The sequence below is a fragment of the Varanus komodoensis genome, unplaced genomic scaffold (assembly GCF_004798865.1).
Source record: "Varanus komodoensis strain SLA01 unplaced genomic scaffold, ASM479886v1 scaffold38, whole genome shotgun sequence".
Classification (NCBI taxonomy): Eukaryota; Metazoa; Chordata; class Lepidosauria; order Squamata; family Varanidae; genus Varanus; species Varanus komodoensis.
In genome coordinates this window covers 8,297,703-8,315,092 of record NW_025335909.1, presented here as the reverse complement: position 1 = coordinate 8,315,092, position 17,390 = coordinate 8,297,703, and the positions used below count along the sequence as shown (strand labels likewise).

At 52.4% G+C, this 17,390-nt stretch overlaps 1 protein-coding gene across 10 annotated transcripts in view; it reads left to right on the top strand.

Annotated features, from left to right (window-relative positions):
• HECTD4 (HECT domain E3 ubiquitin protein ligase 4) overlaps positions 1–17,390 on the top strand; it is a 74,789-nt gene that overhangs the window by 33,064 nt on the left and 24,335 nt on the right. For all 10 annotated transcript variants that reach the window (XM_044440654.1, XM_044440653.1, XM_044440648.1 and 7 more), the window contains 26 exons: positions 452–576; positions 1,135–1,288; positions 1,874–1,974; positions 2,293–2,491; positions 2,779–2,898; positions 3,049–3,153; positions 4,296–4,459; positions 4,818–5,051; positions 6,162–6,354; positions 6,515–6,619; positions 7,666–7,754; positions 7,970–8,145; positions 8,641–8,776; positions 9,006–9,147; positions 9,408–9,574; positions 10,388–10,534; positions 10,882–11,066; positions 11,704–11,857; positions 12,585–12,865; positions 13,722–13,911; positions 13,996–14,077; positions 14,280–14,482; positions 15,005–15,140; positions 16,047–16,229; positions 16,443–16,613; positions 17,041–17,210. In XM_044440654.1, coding sequence (XP_044296589.1) covers positions 452–576; positions 1,135–1,288; positions 1,874–1,974; positions 2,293–2,491; positions 2,779–2,898; positions 3,049–3,153; positions 4,296–4,459; positions 4,818–5,051; positions 6,162–6,354; positions 6,515–6,619; positions 7,666–7,754; positions 7,970–8,145; positions 8,641–8,776; positions 9,006–9,147; positions 9,408–9,574; positions 10,388–10,534; positions 10,882–11,066; positions 11,704–11,857; positions 12,585–12,865; positions 13,722–13,911; positions 13,996–14,077; positions 14,280–14,482; positions 15,005–15,140; positions 16,047–16,229; positions 16,443–16,613; positions 17,041–17,210 — 4,112 coding nt within the window. The remainder of the gene's footprint in view (positions 1–451; positions 577–1,134; positions 1,289–1,873; positions 1,975–2,292; positions 2,492–2,778; positions 2,899–3,048; positions 3,154–4,295; positions 4,460–4,817; positions 5,052–6,161; positions 6,355–6,514; positions 6,620–7,665; positions 7,755–7,969; positions 8,146–8,640; positions 8,777–9,005; positions 9,148–9,407; positions 9,575–10,387; positions 10,535–10,881; positions 11,067–11,703; positions 11,858–12,584; positions 12,866–13,721; positions 13,912–13,995; positions 14,078–14,279; positions 14,483–15,004; positions 15,141–16,046; positions 16,230–16,442; positions 16,614–17,040; positions 17,211–17,390) is intronic.

Here is a 17,390-nt window from a genome sequence, read left to right as displayed (position 1 = left end):
TGCAGTTATAATGTCTTAAATACCGGGGTGGAGACAGAGAGCAAGGCCTTATTTCTAGCCTGTCCATGGGTGGAGTGATAGAGCTGTCATTTCCATGGTGTGTTCACTCATTTCTTCTTGTCTTGTTTTCATCTCTGGTCAAAGAGGGGAGAGGTTTCTTGGCAGGCTTTTGAAGCACGGCAAAGGACCTCTGATCGGGAACGGTGGACGAGTGCGTCCAGCACAGGCTCTGGCACTCCTCAGCCCCACTCCGGCTCCCTGAGGAAGCTGCGATCTGTCTCCAGCCTCGGCCTTGGAGAGATCTGCCGGCGCTAGCTTTCATCACCATGACCATCACATTAACTTTGGAAAGCCATATTTATTTTTGTCTGCTGTTCTGTTTGGTTTAAGAGCTGGCTGTTCCCCTGGATATATAAACACAACTGTTTTCCTGAACCCTTTTCGTGTCTAGGAGCTTAAGGCTAGTATCCTGGCTCTCGCCACACAAATCCTGACCGGGTGCGATGAAGTTCTAGAAATGCTGCAGCAAGTCACCACTGCGCTCATAAACAGTGATATTCCCGACAGGGAGCAGAGGTACAGTCTTTTCCCGAGTTACTTTGAAAATTTAACCCCCGTCCTTCCTGTTCAGTTGCCTCCAAACAAAAACGCCCCTCACGCAGCAGCCCTTTGTCATCTGGAGGAGGACGTGTGTCAGGGTGGGCTTCCCCGGGGGCTGCAGTCCCAGTGCAGTGTGACCGGCACTGGAGCAGGGGGCTCTTTCAGCCGGGGTGCCGTGTCTCAGATCCTCCAGCCAGTTACTGGGGCTGAAAAGTGTACACATTGAGTCCCGTGTACTCAGATGCCCCCTGGCAGGTTGCAGGTCATCAGAACTTGACCCTGCTGCTTCACCACCCCCGCATTTTGCCCTCAGGAGGTTTCAGCAGCTGCTGCTCAGAAGAGCCTTGCATCGATTGGCCGAATGCAAGTACAGGCCGGATCTGGGCACAGGCAAAGAGCAGCCAGGCCTGAGGAAAGGGGTGCACCAGCAGATGCACCAGCAGATGCACATTTATTCAGGCCAGCATTTGACTTGTCAGCTGGTTTCTCCTGAAGGGGGTTTTGATGGGTCTGTATAATTTTTTGTTGCTGCAGGTTAAAAGGCCTGGAGCAGGTCACCAAAGCCACAATGCTGGGACACTTGCTGCCGGTGCTCCTGACCTCTCTGATGCATCCCAACCTACAAACGCTGACCATGGCGGATGCTCTGATGCCTCAACTGGTGCAGCTGGTCCTCTACACGAGCCAGGCACGGCCCTTCTTTCTGTCGCTGGGATTGGCGACACCCTGCTTGCGGGTGACCTTTGCCATCAGAACCTGCTTGCGGAATAGAAATACTTCTATGACGCTCGTGGAACTGATGGGGATGCTGTAAGCGCGGCATTGCGTGCCCTGGGCGGCAGCATATTTGACCTTTGTCCTCGTGAGCCCTCTGAAACCCTTGCAGAATTTGAGGACCCAGAATCCACCCTACGCCCTGCCCAGAAATGTTGCCTTGGCACTCACCGGTACGAGGAAGAGGAGGAGGTGCACACCTGCTGCCCTCCGTAGCTCGCCATAAATTTCCACCCAAAGTGATAGAAAGCATCGCTGGTTTTTGCTTAGCTGGATGCTCCTAAAACAGGCTTTCGCAAAAGTTTGCAGGGGTTTTAGAGACTGAGCTCAGCTTGTCGCCCTCCTGTGCTCCTGACAGCTTCCTCCATCTCGCCCCTGTCCTGGGAAGTCTTAAGAAGAAAAGGATGGGGGGGTTGCACAATAGCTCCTGATTGGCGGCCCTAGGGGTCCTCCGTCGGGAATGGCCCCCGTCTGAAATGGCATCCGTGCTCTTTTGCAGACAGCCTTGTTGCTGAAAACCCAGTCTCCAGTGTTCTCAGAAGTGGGCAGTCCTCCCGGAGGGGCGTCTGAGCAGAGGAGCCGGCTGTTTCCTGATGAGAGGTGATTGGAAAACTGCACGGAACTGGCAGCTGGCACCAGTGGAAGCTCCCAGACTCCCCAAGGGCAAGCCCGTCTATCCCCACAGGAGCAGTCCAGCCGCATGTGGTCCTTCGTCAGCTCTAGGGACAGAGCTGGCCAAGATGGGAGTCGGGCAACTGCCAAACTTTCCTTCTTCTGAACTGCCTTCAACTCTCCCTCATTTGTCTTCTGCCCAAGAACTCTGCTCGCATGACATAATTTTGGTAGCGATGGAGTTTCGGTGGATGACAGGACTACAGAGTTACTTCCCTGCTAACCTCTCTTCTTCCTTTGTGCCAGAATGCTGGAGGAGAAAGAAGAGCCAGGCTTCCTTACTGGTTTGAAAATCCCAGCTCCTTGGGCCGCTGGGAAAACAGTGGAGACGGTTCATCCGGTTAGAGACAACTACAAATTCAAGGAGACTGTGCACATCCCGGGCGCCCGCTGCTTGTACCTGAGGTTTGACAGCCGGTGCTCCTCGCAGTACGATTACGACAAGGTGAGGTCCAGGAAGGTAACACCGATTTGGGAGGCGCCCCCCCCCCCCCCCCCCAAAAAAACGAAGTTCACACTGCTGGCGAGAAAGAAGCCGTGCCCCGTGCAGTTCCATTGCTTTGCACGAGTGTGACACGGGAGCCTCCGTGGACTGCGTCCCTCAGTGGCTATCTGGGGTAAAAGCAGGGTGCTGCTGCTTGGGCGCTGGAGTTTCGGAGCCGCATTCCGAATTCAGCCTGCCCGTTGCCTTTGTTTTCACACCATTGTAACAATGTCTTTTGTGTTTTGAAGTTGGTGATCTACGCAGGCCCCAACACCAACAGTCGGAAGGTTGCAGAATATGGAGGCAACACTCTTGGATATGGCAGTCGTAGCGTCTTGGGAACTGGCTGGCCCAAAGACCTAGTAAAGGTACAGAATGTGCAGAGTGACCACTTCTCTGCCTCTCTCTCTCACTGCAGAAAAGATTTCAACCACATTAAATGGGGTTGTAGCCTATTCTGTGAGGTCAAATTTCTTGAAAAACGGATTCATGGAACCTTCCCTCTCTCTCTTTTCAAGGTGGAGGGGGACACTGTTACTTTCTCATTTGAAATGAGAAGTGGCCGAGAACACAACACCCCAGACAAAGCAATGTGGGGCTTTGCCTGCACTGTCCGAGCGCAGGTATGCTTGAGTCATTAATTGCCCTGGACTAAGATAAGCCTAAATGTGCCAGATTTGGAGACTGAGCCAGAAGTTGGAGAGGAGCAGTGGGAAATTCGGGCCAGCCTTAATCGTACTCCTCGACATCTAATGGCAGCTTTCCTCAACCGGGGCTCATCAGGACCTGCTTGGCTGTGGAGATTATGGGAGTTGTAGTCCAACACGGCTGGCTGGGGGTTGAGCAAGATGGTCTTTTGGAATTGAAACTGTTCCCTGCACCTCAACTGAATTCCAACATTCAGGCTCCGCACAAGCAATCAAAGCAGAATGAGCTTATTAAACATAGTTCTATGCAGCTGTCCAGTGATGCCGCAGGGAAAACTTGGAATGCTTCCTGGGTTTCAGGAGGCCAGGATTGGGATCCAGGCACCCGTTGCAATATGGCTACAGTGCTCTGGCTGTATTCTTGTGTGAAATTCAGCTCACCTTCGTGAGAAGCCACATTCAGACATCAGTGCATCTGTACGACTGTGGAGGAAGGCTTTTTTTTTTTTTTTACCACAAATAACAGTACCTTGGTAATGTCTGAATCAGCCCAAGGAGAGAAGAAGGTCCTGTAACTATGAGACAAGATTCCGCTTCCTGTTTTTAGGAGAGCTCGGCCTAAAAAGTCTCCTGAGGCACCTGGCCAGTTGCTTTCAGCCTGCCACTTGTATTCACCTTTTCCCCCTTTCCAATTCCAGTTCCTGGATCTTGTTCAATGCAATTATATGATAATCAAATCTTACAGTAACTTCATAGGACTTTTAAGCTTCTCCATGGAACTTGCAGATTTTCCCAGCTTTACTTCTCTTCCTACCACCATGTTGTTGGATGCTATTTTAAATAAAATTTTCAGAGTAAGTCTGCGGTACAATTCTGATTAGATTAGAGATTAGCCACTCTGGAGCAGGGCTATATTTTTTCATTTGTAGGCCTGGGTTCTGTTTTGACTCTCTTTTTAATGTGTGCCATTTTTTCCTGCTTTTATTCATAGTGTCATTCTGCATTCATATTTTAGTAATGTTTCATGTTTGCCATTTTATTTATATGTTGTAATTTGAGCTGCAAGGCAAGAGTAATGAAAACAATATTCATAGTTGTGTGTACTTTCCCCCACAAAGGAATCTTCAGAAGATGTGTCTGGGGGACTGCCGTTCTTGGTAGACCTTGCGTTAGGCTTGTCTGTGCTCGCTTGCTCAATGCTGAGGATACTGTACAATGGACCAGAAATAACCAAAGAGGAGGAAACATGCCAAGAACTTCTGAGGTCCAAACTTTTACAGAGGTAAATGGCGTTTGTGGCTGCGTGGAAGGGAGGTCTGTCTATTAATTCTCCAAGCCTGATGCTAGGAGTGGCCAAAGCTGCTTTCTCCCAGGCTCCGGCAAGCGTTTCTAGAATGGCTTCCTGGTGAAGCTGCTTTAGGGTTTTCTAGCTGTGTCGAGGAAGGAGTATATTTCCTTGCAAGGTTTACATTAGGCAGAGAGCCTGCTCTTTAATCGCACCCATGGTCCAATCCGCTTTACTTTGGAAATATCAGGGTCCGTTTGGAGACCTTGCAGATCAGGGCACTGTGAGAAAATGGCAAAGGCAGGGCTGGGTTAGAAAGAAGCAACACACTCGTGGCCTGTGTTTCGCTCTCCAGGTGCCAGTGGCAAGTGGAAGCCAACGGCGTCATCTCGCCAGCCCTCACGCCAAGCCCTTCCCCGCTGCCGCTCACGATCGACGAAGATCGGGAATTCACTTACCCGTCCGATGTCCTTGTGCCCCCCGTGGGCCACTACTTTGACCTGCCACGGATCAGGCTCCCTCCCGGCATCATGATCAAACTCAGGGAAATCTCCGGCCGCGCTCGGCCTCAGTTTCGACCCAGCATCAGGTATGGAGCAGCTTTTCCACCCTCCCCGCTTTGGTTGAATGCACCCATCACTTTGTCAAAGACCTCTGAGCAAAGTAGCTTCATGCTGGGTAAGCAAACTGGAGAGAGATTTCTTTAACCACCCAATAGTCGTTATTGCAGAAATTATTTACGATATTAAATATTTGGCAGTTGGATCTGTGAATATAAGTGTGATTTTCAGAAAAGATGTTCAGAAGGTTGCTGCGAACTGGTGTATCTCACTGGAGTGCCTCAGAGTGAATGCGAATCTTCCTGTCTCCCAGCGGCCTCATACCAAAAAGGGCCGGCATTGCCTGAGTGCCTCCCAGTTATCTTGCTCTAGCCATCCCAGTTTGTAAAGACTGACAGAATGGTGCTGCTTAGCAACATGCTTAGCGGGCTCGAACTCCAGTGAGCTTTGGACTTGCAGCTGCCGCCTGCCACCGCCCTTCTTCTCCTCTTGCGCAGCCTGGAGCTCAGAAGTGTTCGCTTTTGTTTCATTTCGTTTCGTTTCATTTTTCTTAACTGCTGGAAGCCAAGAGCCACAGTTCCACAATTGAAAACTGAAGTGGAAGCCCTTTGTTTGGCTACTGTCTAGTTGCATGGGAGGAGGAGAGACGAGCAGGGAGTCCCGAGCCCAAAACTCGCTGTGTTAAGCCATGGTTTAGCGTGGCATGCCAGTGCAGCCAAGATCAGTACAGTTCTCCGGAGCTCCTGGGTCCTCTGCCTCACTTGGACCTAGTGCCGCTTGACGGCAGTGCTCTCCTGGGCTGGGCAAGGCCCAGGAGTGGGGTTGATGTGCTTTGAAACTGATAAGCCACAGCTAGGGCTGTTGCTCTGCTTCTGAAATGGAGAGCTGAGCAGCTAGAACGTGGAAGCAGAGGAGAACTCTGGCTTGCTTGCGCTAAGCCATGGTTTATTTTCTAAACTAGCAGAATACAACAGAAACTATGGTATATGGACGGAATGAGGCTCCGGTCCCTGATCCTGGAGGCGGTTTTCCCACTTCCCCGCTTCTCTGGGCAAAATTAATCCAGGCAGGATTCAGAGCCCGCTTGCCCAGACGCGGCCCTGTGCCAATGTGCTCCTGTTGGTGTTCACTGTCACCAGGGAAGTGGTCCAGCCAGACATAATGGAGGAGATGGTGGTTTCCTGCGTGATCAAACACTTGAACCTGGTGGATGCGCTTCAGTCCCTCATCAACTTCCAGTATCAAGAGGAGCATGCGGAGGAGTACGACTTGCTCTGTAAAATTATGGGAGAAACCTTTAAGAAGCTAAATGCCATGGAAAGGCAGCTGCAGGTAAGCGCCCTATTAAAGTCAAGATCCTGTCCAGAGAAAGGCGGCAGTGGCGCTTGCAGAATCAGAGCGCGCATCTCCTGCGAGGCCTTGACTGCTCTGTTCTCTTTTGACGAGTGAATGGCGATCTGCCTCTTTTCTGATGCTCTTTTCTGTTGGCCAGAGTGTCGCTGAGCTAGAACAGAAATGGCAAAGCGAAGTGGACGATGCCATGCATGGGAAACTGGAGAACAACGTGCCCTTCTTTTACGATTATCACTTTAATGAGGTATGCGTCCTGCGCTCCCCTCACCTGTACCAGTTAGGCACTAGGCCACGTTTTGTCTGAGATGCTGCAGCTTTTCTCCATTCTCCTGAAACGCTGTGCTGGGTGTATTCGCGTTCACGAGTGAATCGCAGCCTCTTTACCCCTCACTGACTGACCCTGTGTTGACCGGGCTGCCAGTTACTGCTGCTCCTGCTCCTGGGAACAGGTAGCTTTTATGGGCATATGTGCAAGGGAAAGGCCTCTCCCGACGGATCAGGGTTCCCCCAGTGTGTGCATTAGGTAATAAAGCCCTTGCAAGCAACCACACACTCAATACCTGGGACTGAGCGCTTCCAGGTAGTGCGAGTCTGATCCTAGAGTGCGCGGCAATTGCGAGTGGCCAAAGTGTCAGGCTAGGGGCCTGGAAGAACTTCGCTCTGGTTTCCACTAAACCATCTTCCCAGGCTGAAACCCAAAGGGAACCTTAAGGCAAGTGGAGTGGGCTGAACATCTAATGAGTCAAATAATAAACAAATAGCCTATCTCCCAGGGCTGCTGTGAGGACAAAAATGCAGTGGCGGAGAACTGTATGATGCACCGTGGGTTCTTGACAAGAGGAGAAAAGGCAGGGTATAAGTGTGACGTCGTAGTAGCGGCAGGAGAAGGAGCTGTTACTTCAGCGTAACTGGAATTCTTGAGCTGAAGGGGGGAGGCAGCTTGCTCTGTGGGTTCAGGTGATGGTGCACCTGATTCAGAATCCTTTTCTTCGGAGATGTGAGCCCCACCGGTGTTGTTGTCTGTGCATCGCGAAGGGTGGCTGTCTCCTTCCTGTTGGGGCGGAGCAGGCGGTGCCCAGTGGTGGGCGGCCCTCCCACTCCAGGAACTGGGGAAGGGGCTGCTGCCTTCCTGCTCCAGCCTGTGCAGCAAGCGCGCCGCTGGCCTCGTTTGCGAGAGAGCCGGGCATCACGAGAGGCATAGGACGTTTCCTGCCCTTCGGCGTTGCGATGAACCCTCCCCGCTTATCTCCTGGCCTGCATATCTGGACTCCCTTTCTGTCTCTCCTTCAGAGCAAGATGAAGGAATTGGAACTTCTGTGCTCAATGAAAGAGATTTCTTTCGACGGAAGCGATCTCGAGAATATGGTACTTTCGCTGAGGTTAGTGCGGTCGCTGGGTTTGGTGGGAGGGCCGGTTCTCCGGCTCTGACCCCACTTCATTTGGGCAGAAGCGAACATGCAGCGCTGCAGCCCCCCAGCTCCATTCTGCAGTCTCCGCATCCCCCAGATTTGAAGAATAACACACGCTCTTGCTGTATGCTTCTGAATATATCATGGACATTTAGCCTGCCTGGCTTTCTCTCCTGCCCTTTTAGGGAAAAATTCTTCCAGGAAGTAAACTCCCTGGTCCAGAAGCCTTTGCATCCCATGGCGAAAACAAAGACATTGGTCAAGAGTCTGATGAACCGAGCAGAACTGCTGCTGCACGTCACCATCGCCGCCCAGTCAGGGCTCACCAGGAGCATCTCTGGCACACCTGCGGAGACACCAGGTAATGACGCTGGAAGCAGGAGAGGCCGTTCAAAGGGATCGCTCCTCTTACGCAAAGAGCCGAGAGCTACAAAGTGCCTCGCGGTGCGCCGCTTAGCCCGTGCGTTCTGGCATGAGCTGCAGTGGAAACCGAGTGGGCTGTGTCCGTGAACGCGTGTGCAGGAGGAAACGTGTTCGCGGGCACTAGCCCAGAAGGGCTTCTCGCGTCAAGAGTCTGCCATGCCAGAAGGGGTTTTCCTGAGCTCCGTGAGAAATACGCTAAGCAAACCGCGGCTTAGACTTCCTCATAGCTCGCCCAAGAGGCAAGTGTGCTCCCATGCGGCCTCTGCTCTTCCCAAAATGCCGCGTGCCCCTTTGTGAGTTGAGTGTGGAAAGAGGCGGAGATTCCCAGCGGGAATGAGCTTTGCGGGGATCGCCCTGAGGAGAGGCTGTCCTGTTTCACTGCCTCCAAGGACATCGTGACTCAGTCCTGCTTTCCGTCCTCTTAACGCCGCAGCTTGCAAGTCAGCGTCTGAAACAAAGGTGATCTCTCACGCGGTTCGCCAGCCCGTCTTTCTCCGCAGCATGTCAGCGCCCTCTGACCTGGAAATGATTGCGAATGAAGACCTGGAGTTCACGAGGTCAAGCCAGAGGTGCGCGCCCTCTTCCATTTCCTAAAAAAAAAAAAAAAAGCAGTAGCCAAGCTGTCGGTGTCTCTGGAGCAGCCCTTCCCGGCTGGGCTCCTGCGCAGTGGTGGGAGTCCCGTTCCCAGCCGGCCTTGTCGTGTTGGCTGTGTGTGGTGGGAGCTGGAGTCCCACATGGGGGAAGGTGGGATCAGCAGCCGGTGCCCGCCTGCTGAGGTCTGTGTCCCATCCTCCCCAGGCGCCGCCACGTGACCAGCCACAGGAGCAGCTCCTTCACCCTGCTGCAGTCGCTGACGACCGAGGACAGCCAAGACAAGCCCGCCTACAGCGTCCTGCTGGGCCAGTTGTTTGCCTTCATTGGGACCAATCCTGACCAAGCGGTAAGTCCTGCCGGTGCTGGGTGGTTGTACTGCTTTACACCATTGTGTGTGTGTGTGTGTGTGTGTGTGTGTTCTGCGGCAAAATGGATCTCCCGGGGCAGGACGGAGCAAAAGCAATAACGAAGGCACACTAAAATGGGGCAGAAGGGCAATGCAAATTGCAGAGGCTGAAAATCAGTGCGTCGTTAAAATTTGTTCGGGTTGCAATCCAGCTGGCCCACTATAAAGCAGCCTCTCTCTCACACTCCCCTCTCTTGCAGGTGTCTAGCAGCAGTTTCCTGTTAGCTGCTCAGACCCGATGGCGCCGTGGGAACACCCGGAAACAGGCCCTGGTGCATATGAGGGAGCTCCTGACAGCCGCTGTTCGTGTTGGTGGTGTGACTCACCTGGTGGGTCCCGTCACAATGGTCCTTCAAGGAGGCCCACGGTCAGTTCCCCACCAAAATGCACGTGGGCGGGGGGGGGTGCTGGTGTCGGGGGCACAGGTTGTGCGGAGTCAACACTTGCTGCAGGATCGGCCTGGCAGAGCGGATCTGGAAATGGGCCGCGTGCGCGCACTCTGCCGTGCTTGTGCTGGCCAGTCGCGGAGCACACTCAGCTCACGGCAGACCCCGTGTGTCACGGGCAACCGTGTGCGAAGGTCGTCCGGGCTGCCGCCCTCCGGTGAACGTGCCGACGAGAGCCAAAGTCCCGCCGGACGTGTGCATGCCTGTCTGCCCCGTGGGGGGAGTGCTTCGCCCTGTGAGATCGGCCCCGGACAGTTTATTCCTGGGCAGCTGTGGATATGTCTGAAGCGCAGACTCGCGTTGCTTGTCTCTTGGTGTAACTGGCAGGACCTCTCTCGCAGAGTCCCGGCGGTCTTCTTGGAGCTGCTCGCTCGTTCTGTTTGCTCATCCCGCCCCAGCGTGTAACTCGCGGGACCCTCCGAGGAGAATCCATGCCTGTTGAAACTAAATTTCAGTCTGCCGTGCTGACATGCCCTCTGATTCATGTTACTTCCCTTTCCTTAACTGCTTTGCTCTTGCTATAGTTATTTGTTAGCCCGCTTCCTCGCTGGATACGATCCTGCCCTTTCTGGGGCAGGAAGGCGTTGGCTGCCACGAGGCATTGCAGCGTATCAGCTGCTTGATGTGGGAGAAAAATTGCTCCTCTCTCCTACTTTACGTCTCTCAGATTGGTCAGGTGGCTTGTGCTCAACCAGCATGTGTGTTGTGGGATTCACCTTTCCATCTTCCTGCAGAATCGAAGAGCTTACGTGTGGCGGGATGGTGGAGCAGGTGCAAGAAGCCTTCGGGGAAACCATGACCTCGGTGGTGGCGCTCTGCGCTCGCTACCCCATCGCGTGTGCAAACAGCATCGGCCTGTTGTGCACGATACCCTACACCAGGTAGGTGCGCCCCGCTGTGGGAAGACTGACGAGCAGAGCGGGAAAGGCATCTTCCTGTGGCCGCTGCCCCATGTGTCAGTGTGAGCCCAAAGAAACGAGCGTTTAAAGAACGTAGGGCATTTTGGGGGTGGGGATGGGGATGCCTGTGGGTGCTGCAGTGTTTGGCGAGTGTCGGCTCAGCTTTCGGAGTCAAACGTGAAAGGGGGAAGAAGTCTAGTGGGGGACACGGTGGTGCTGCACGGAGCTGCGGAGTGGGGACCCGACATGCTGGCCCCACCCATGTGCCGTGGGGCTTTCTCCCTGTGTGGCCGAGGGAGCCCTGTGTCATGCCCCGTGTTTCTGGACAGGAGCGAAGAGAAGTGCCTGGTGCGGAGCGGCCTGGTGCAGCTGATGGACCGCCTGTGCAGCCTAAGCAGCCAGGCCGAGTCCAGCTCCAGCGAGAAGCAGACGAAGAAGCAGAAGGTGGCCACCATGGCCTGGGCCGCGTTCCAGGTGCTGGCCAACCGTTGCGTCGAGTGGGAAAAAGAGGAAGGTAGGGGAGGCTGCCCGCCCGGTGCTGCGACACAGGGCTCGACAGCAACCGCTTGGCCCGGGGGGGAGGGGGCGGGGGGGGAGGGAAAGGGAAAGGCCAGAAGGAAAAGCCATTGCTTCTGTTGGTGCCTGTTCTGGCACAAGCGCTTTTCACGCTGCATTCAAGCACGCTAGTTGGAATCAGTGATACTGGTGTCTCAGCTACCCAGAGCGCCAAGATAGCTTGTTTTTGTTCAGTTGAGCCTTTCTAAAACACTTGATCGCACCCGGGAACCCTCTGTGAAGGATATTAGGAGGGTGAGTACTCGGAGGAGGGCTTTCTCTGTGGTGGCGCCCAACCTATGGAATGCGCTCCCCAAAGAAGTCCACCTGGCGCCGTTGTTATTTGTTTTTCGGCGCCAGGCCAAGACCTTTTTATTTAAACGCTATTTTAATTGTTAAGGTTTATTCGTTGATTTTAAACTGACCAGGCTGCTTCCACTATTTTACGTATTTTATTTATTCTATGATTTTTTTTTGTATTTATATGCGGGATTTTAATGATTGTAAGCCGCCCCGAGGCTTATGCGATGGGGGCGGCATATACGTTTTGCCATGGGCTCTCTTCAACCCCAGTCCTATTTGCGTTTCTTTTGCAGGCGGCTCCACGGAGGCTGTGCACTCGGGCCTGGCCCGTCAGGTCTCCAGCCTCTTAACCAACCACCTGGCACGCGCCACCGAGTGCTGCGGCAACCAGGCCGCTGGCAATGATGCCCTGCAGGACGTCCTCAGCCTCCTGAACGATCTGTCAAGGTACAGCCCAGTTCCCGGCCTCTGTTTTGCTTAGCAGCCTACAATCGACTTGCTTTAGTAGCATAACCGCTGAGCCGTGGAATTAAAAAGAACAACGTTGAAAGTCTTTGTGACCCATACAAGAAATCGGTTTTAAGCAGCAATTTATGTTAAGCTTCTGGGTACAGTTCTTTTCATATGGCAGAATCTAGGATCCAGACATTTAGTTCCTTTCTGCTCTTTCTCAGTTCTGCGTCATGTACTCGTCTGGCTTGATCCTGCAGCCTTTAACCTCTAGCAGAGGCGCAGGGAGGGTGTGTCACTGGCAGTGATGCGGCTGGAGCTCTGTACCTACACCGTCTTTTGTTATACCTAGATCTGTGCATCTGCGGGACTGCCCTCCTGCTTCTTCTTTCAGTGGCAGTGAAAGTGAAAAAGTTTGCGTTATAATTTGGCCCCAAGAAAATCTTGTTAGTCCTCAGAACTGGTGTTAACCCCCACAGTGTGTGGCTGAAACACACACAAAACAAATGGTTGCAGTTTGTGATTAACTTGTAGTTGTGGGCACGCTGCTTCTTACCTTATTAGATGCTTGTCTGCTTTCCAGTCCGGAACACGCACTGGACATTTCTGTTTGGCTTGGAACTGAAACCATACCAGACATCCTGTTGTCACTCGGTTCTGTGTCAGTACAACTTGTTTTGATGCTCTCAAAAACGTTAAGTGACCGATCTTCACCTTCTTCCAGGAGTCACATTGGCAAGGCCATCCTGAGCCAGCCAGCCTGCGTGTCCAAGCTTCTCTCTCTGCTCCTGGACCAGCGTCCATCCCCGAAGCTGGTCCTCATCATCCTTCAGCTCTGCCGTGCTGCTCTCCCGCTCATGAGCGTCGAGGACTGCGGGAATGTCGAACTGCCGCCCTGGAGTTACTCTGTGCCCTCCCTGAACAGCGAGCAAGATGACCCCAGTGACCCCGCCTCCAAAATTGCCTCCCTGCTCTTGGCAAAACTGGCAGATTACGTGGTTCCAGGTAGAGAAATGCCTAAGACTCTGCGGCGAAGCCCCTGGGCAACTGGAGAAACTTATCAGTGCTGCGGGGGAATTCAAGGAGTGTCGTGTACTTTTATGGGCTGCCTTATATCAGAGATTGGAAGTGCCAAGAAAATGCTAGCATGTGTCTTTTTCATGGTGGTGGAACACTGGTAGCACACTGCCTGCACTGAGTTTGGTCCCCAGAGTGCTCTGGGCCCAGCAGATCAGCTCCTGTATTCCAACATAGCCTTTAGCATCACGTGGAAGCACCCCCTTGAGGTTGCCGTTTATACACTGCCTCAGGGTGTTCACAGAGTCTTGCATTCCCTTCCCCAGAGACCCACCACCGCCCAAATCTGTATAGGCAGCTTCCTGACATGGTACAGTGACAGGACCACTTCAGACTGCAAGTGAGAAGGAGCCATTTTTGAATACCTCCTGCAGTGAAAAACTAGCAAGCAGGAGAAGGATCTTACTTTGGGCCCAATCAAAGCTAGCTTTCTAGCTGCGGGGGGCTAATAAGGTATGCAGGCAGGTATCCCTGTTGCAGATATGCTGGCCTGCTCTGCCATGTAAATAGCTAGGCCTCTCATCTCTCATTTTGTCGCGTGTATATGCCGGGCCTACATATCCAGCAGATGCTGTGCAAGGCCACTTTATAGTGGCTTTCAGCAGCTTCTTTGTAGGGTAGGCAGAAGAGGGTCTCCTCATTGCAGCTGGCGTTTTGTAATGGATGTACTTGTCCCTGTAGCTGGGCCCGAAGCAAGCCCGTTTCCGGTGTCGATGCATTTTCTGCAAGAGCCTGCAGTGCATTTAAGGCTGCTGCTTAATGCCGTTTTGCCTCCTGCCCACAGGATGCCAGACGGTTCTCTCCCCAACCGCATCCGAGCCTGATATGTCTCTGACAAAGGCCAGCCCAAAAGGGTCCCTCAAAGGAGACAAAGACCCAGGAGAAGAGAGCGAGGCTGTAGATGGTAAACTTTCCATATTCATTCACAAGCGGGAAGACCAGTCATCTCACGAGGTCCTTCAGCCCCTGCTAAGGTAACTCAGGCTCTGCAGAACACGGAAAAAACACCTGTAAGGCGCCCCCATGTTTATGCTGTGTTTCTATTCTGTCCTTTATAGCAGCTCAGAAGGTCGGCCATTTCGCCTCGGAACGGGCGCCAATATGGAGAAGGTGGTTAAGATGGACCGAGATATGACTAAAGTAAGGGCAAAGTATATTTAATCTTGGAACTAGCTGGATCCCTTTCTTAGAGAAAGAAGATGGCTTCCAGTCAATGTCTTTATAGTTAGCCTGTGGAACTGTAGAGAAGACGACATTCTGGGGATAAGGTGCACCGGGGCCAGTGGTGTTGGTCGGCGTGTGCAGAGTGAGTCAGTCCTGAAAGAGATCGCTCTTTTTCCAGAGTGGCTGCTGTGAAGTGATCACAGAGGAGGCAGCAGCGGCTTTGCGGAAGGCCACCAAGTGGGCGCAGTCGGGGCTGATTGTGAGTGTGGGGCCGCCGGTCGAAACGGTCAACTCGGAGAGCACCAGCGGCCTGTCAACGGGGGACAAAAAGAAAACTGCGCAGACCTCCGTTTGCCGGGAGCGGAATTCAGAGCTCGCCAGGTAGGCAGGGTGGTTCCGCTGGCGTCCTCGTACTCAGCATGGGCGATGTCCTGATCTGAAACAGACGGTTGCCTGGTGGCCGTGGTGGAAATTCCTTTGCCAGTTGGTCCCTGACGGTGAGCTCTGCCTTTGTAGCATGTAAAAGTGGCGTCGGCGGATGCAGGCAGGTGGCCTGAGCAAATCTGGTGTGAAATGGCCTCCCGGAGGGTCAAGCTGGACCACAGATTCGCAATTAGAACCGATACGAATTTGAAGTGTAGATTTAGCACACTGCTCAATACAGGGATGGTAGAGAAATAATAAAACCACGGGGGAATTGGGGGATCTGAATAAAAAGGGATGAGGAAAAAATAAAGTGATGAAGGATTTCAGCCATAATAATAGGCCTATCCAGAGTAAATACAAACCAAGACAATAAAGCCAAGTCCGTTATCCTGCACATAAATACGCATTTAAGAGTGACATCATCCTAACTCAGGCAGGAGTAGATGTAAACTAATTCGTTCCCTTTTTTCTCGACAGAACTGACCCCGTGCGGCCCTTCATCAGTGGCCACGTAGCAAACAGCATGGCTGCGGAGGTGATCGCTTTGCTTCACAGCTTGCTTATGGCCCCAGAGTCCAACGCGGCTCAAATATGGACAACCACTGCTGAAAAAGTAAGCGGGGGGCGAGGTCTGCCTCTTCTTGTGAGCATCGATGACAACAGTGCTGATGATGCTTGGCGTTCAGTCAGAAGGAGGCTGTTGTTATCACCTGCAAACAGCACCTTCCCCAAATCATGTATCTTCGCCCACTGGCTGGGGTGGCCCTGTCCGAAGTTCCAGGCAACCGGTCAGGTGCTGTGGCCAGTCAGGGGCGCAAGCTTGCCAACCGCCCACCTCGTCCTTTCTTATCCCAATTGTTGGTTTTCCTGTCCGGTTGAGAGCTGGCTGGCATTCCATGGTTCCTGGGTGTTACCACTGCGCTTTGTCCTTCTTTGAGCTTTTTAAGAAATACTCTTTAGGTTTTTGTAATTAAACATTTCTGCAAACCTTAGAAGTTCCCCACAGGTGGAGAAATTGCTACCTTATTTTGGCTTTTTTTGGTTCATTCTATGAATGAAACAGTCTGTCAGTGTAATCTATTCCCAGATGAAGCTTTTATTCCTTCACTTGGTCTCATTCATAGAATTCGGGATAGGGGGTGGTGATCCAAACAGCACCATCTTTCCTTGGGAACCTTCCAGCATTTTCCAACTGTTTCTTTCATCATGTGTTGCACTGCAGATGATTTTCTGAAGGGAATAAAATACTGAATTCTGCATAATGCCTTCTGGTTGGTAGTGCTTCGAACTCTGCACCTTAAAGCCCCCGCATAGTAGCTTAAATCCTACGGGAACTTTTCTTTTTATTACGTGTTTCTATATCTCACCCCCTGCTTGTGTCCTTGAGATCAAAGTAACTTGAAAACTCCTCAAGTCCATTCCCAGATGCAGTGGTTCCCAGAATCCGTGTAGATTCTAGCCAAGCCCTTCCTATCCCTTGCTAATCTCTGTCTCTCCCTCTCTCTCTGTCTCCTGCCAGGTTCTGTCTCGTGCGCTGATGTACATTCCCCAGCTGGGAAAATACGCTGAGAGCATCCTGGAGAACGGAAGCAGCAGCGGCAGGAAACTGGCCCAGCTGCAGAGGATCGCCCGCCAGGCGGTAGCGGCCCTGTGTGCTCTCGGTGGCTTCAAGGAGACCATCAAGATTGGCTCTGAAGTGCAGGTGACCAGCCTTGCTCTCATCCCCCCTCCCCCTGCGTGTGCAAAAGGGACGGCAGTCCCTGCGCATAAAGACGGAACAAAGGCCTGTTTCCACAATGACTTCCAGGCCACGCTGTCCAGCGTTGGAGGTTGGCTCTGTCACACTGAGTGTTTGCAGCTCGGTCTGGGTAACGCTTCTCCTCGTTCACAAATGTTTTCTTTCTCTTTTTAACAGGTTTTGGGTAGGGGAATAGCAGGAAGTTTTGGAGTGGTGGCATCTATTAATGAACAGGAAGGTATAGCAACGGTCAAATTTCCACCTACCAGTATAGACTGTAGAAAGACCTCCCAGGCATCAGACATTTTAACTATTCCATTATCTAGGCTCTGTGTTCCAAGATCAGAGGTAAGGTCATTTTAAAATCCAACGCTGAGTGTAATAATGAATGATTAAATTTGACATATGATTTAAATGACCATTTAAATGGCTGAAGCTGCAATTTAATTTGTTCAAGAGGCAGAGGCTTTTTAAAAGTGGTGTGGGAAGCTTGAGTGAGGAAGACGCTTTAAAAATTCCACGTGAATAAAACAGAATGTTGATCGTTTGTTTAATTTATATCCCAACATTCTGCCAAAATTTGGCATACAGGGTAGCTAAAATCCTTGAGAATGTGAGGCTGTCTTACTGTTTTCTTCTTGGTGTGTAATGCTTCATTCAATGTGTTTGTGATTTATGTAAAAGTGAGACTATGTAACTCCAGGTAATTCCCTCACTTCCTAGAAACTAACGACTTGAATTTAACTTTTTACCGTGCCCCCTCCACCACCATCAGGCATTGCCTCTCCATAAACTGTCCATTACTGAGAAGGTAGTACAGGCAGTCCAGTCCATGTTGCTTCCTCAGGAGGGGAGTCTCTCTATTCATACCTCACTTCCTGCAACAGGAGATGGCTCAACCCCAGTAATGGCAGTGGTCCGACTCCTTGCTGAAATCAGAACCAGGTGAGTGGCGCTGGTTCCGGCGGTCCTGGAGACGCAGCGGGGGGGGGGGGGGGGGGCGGGGCAAGAGGGGGGCTGGGTGCTTAGCTGGCGGGGTTGGTGGCACAGTCAGGGCAGCTCCGGGAATATAGGTGTCATGGGGAGACCACACTTGTGGTTGTGCCCTCCCAGCCCTGCCTGAGC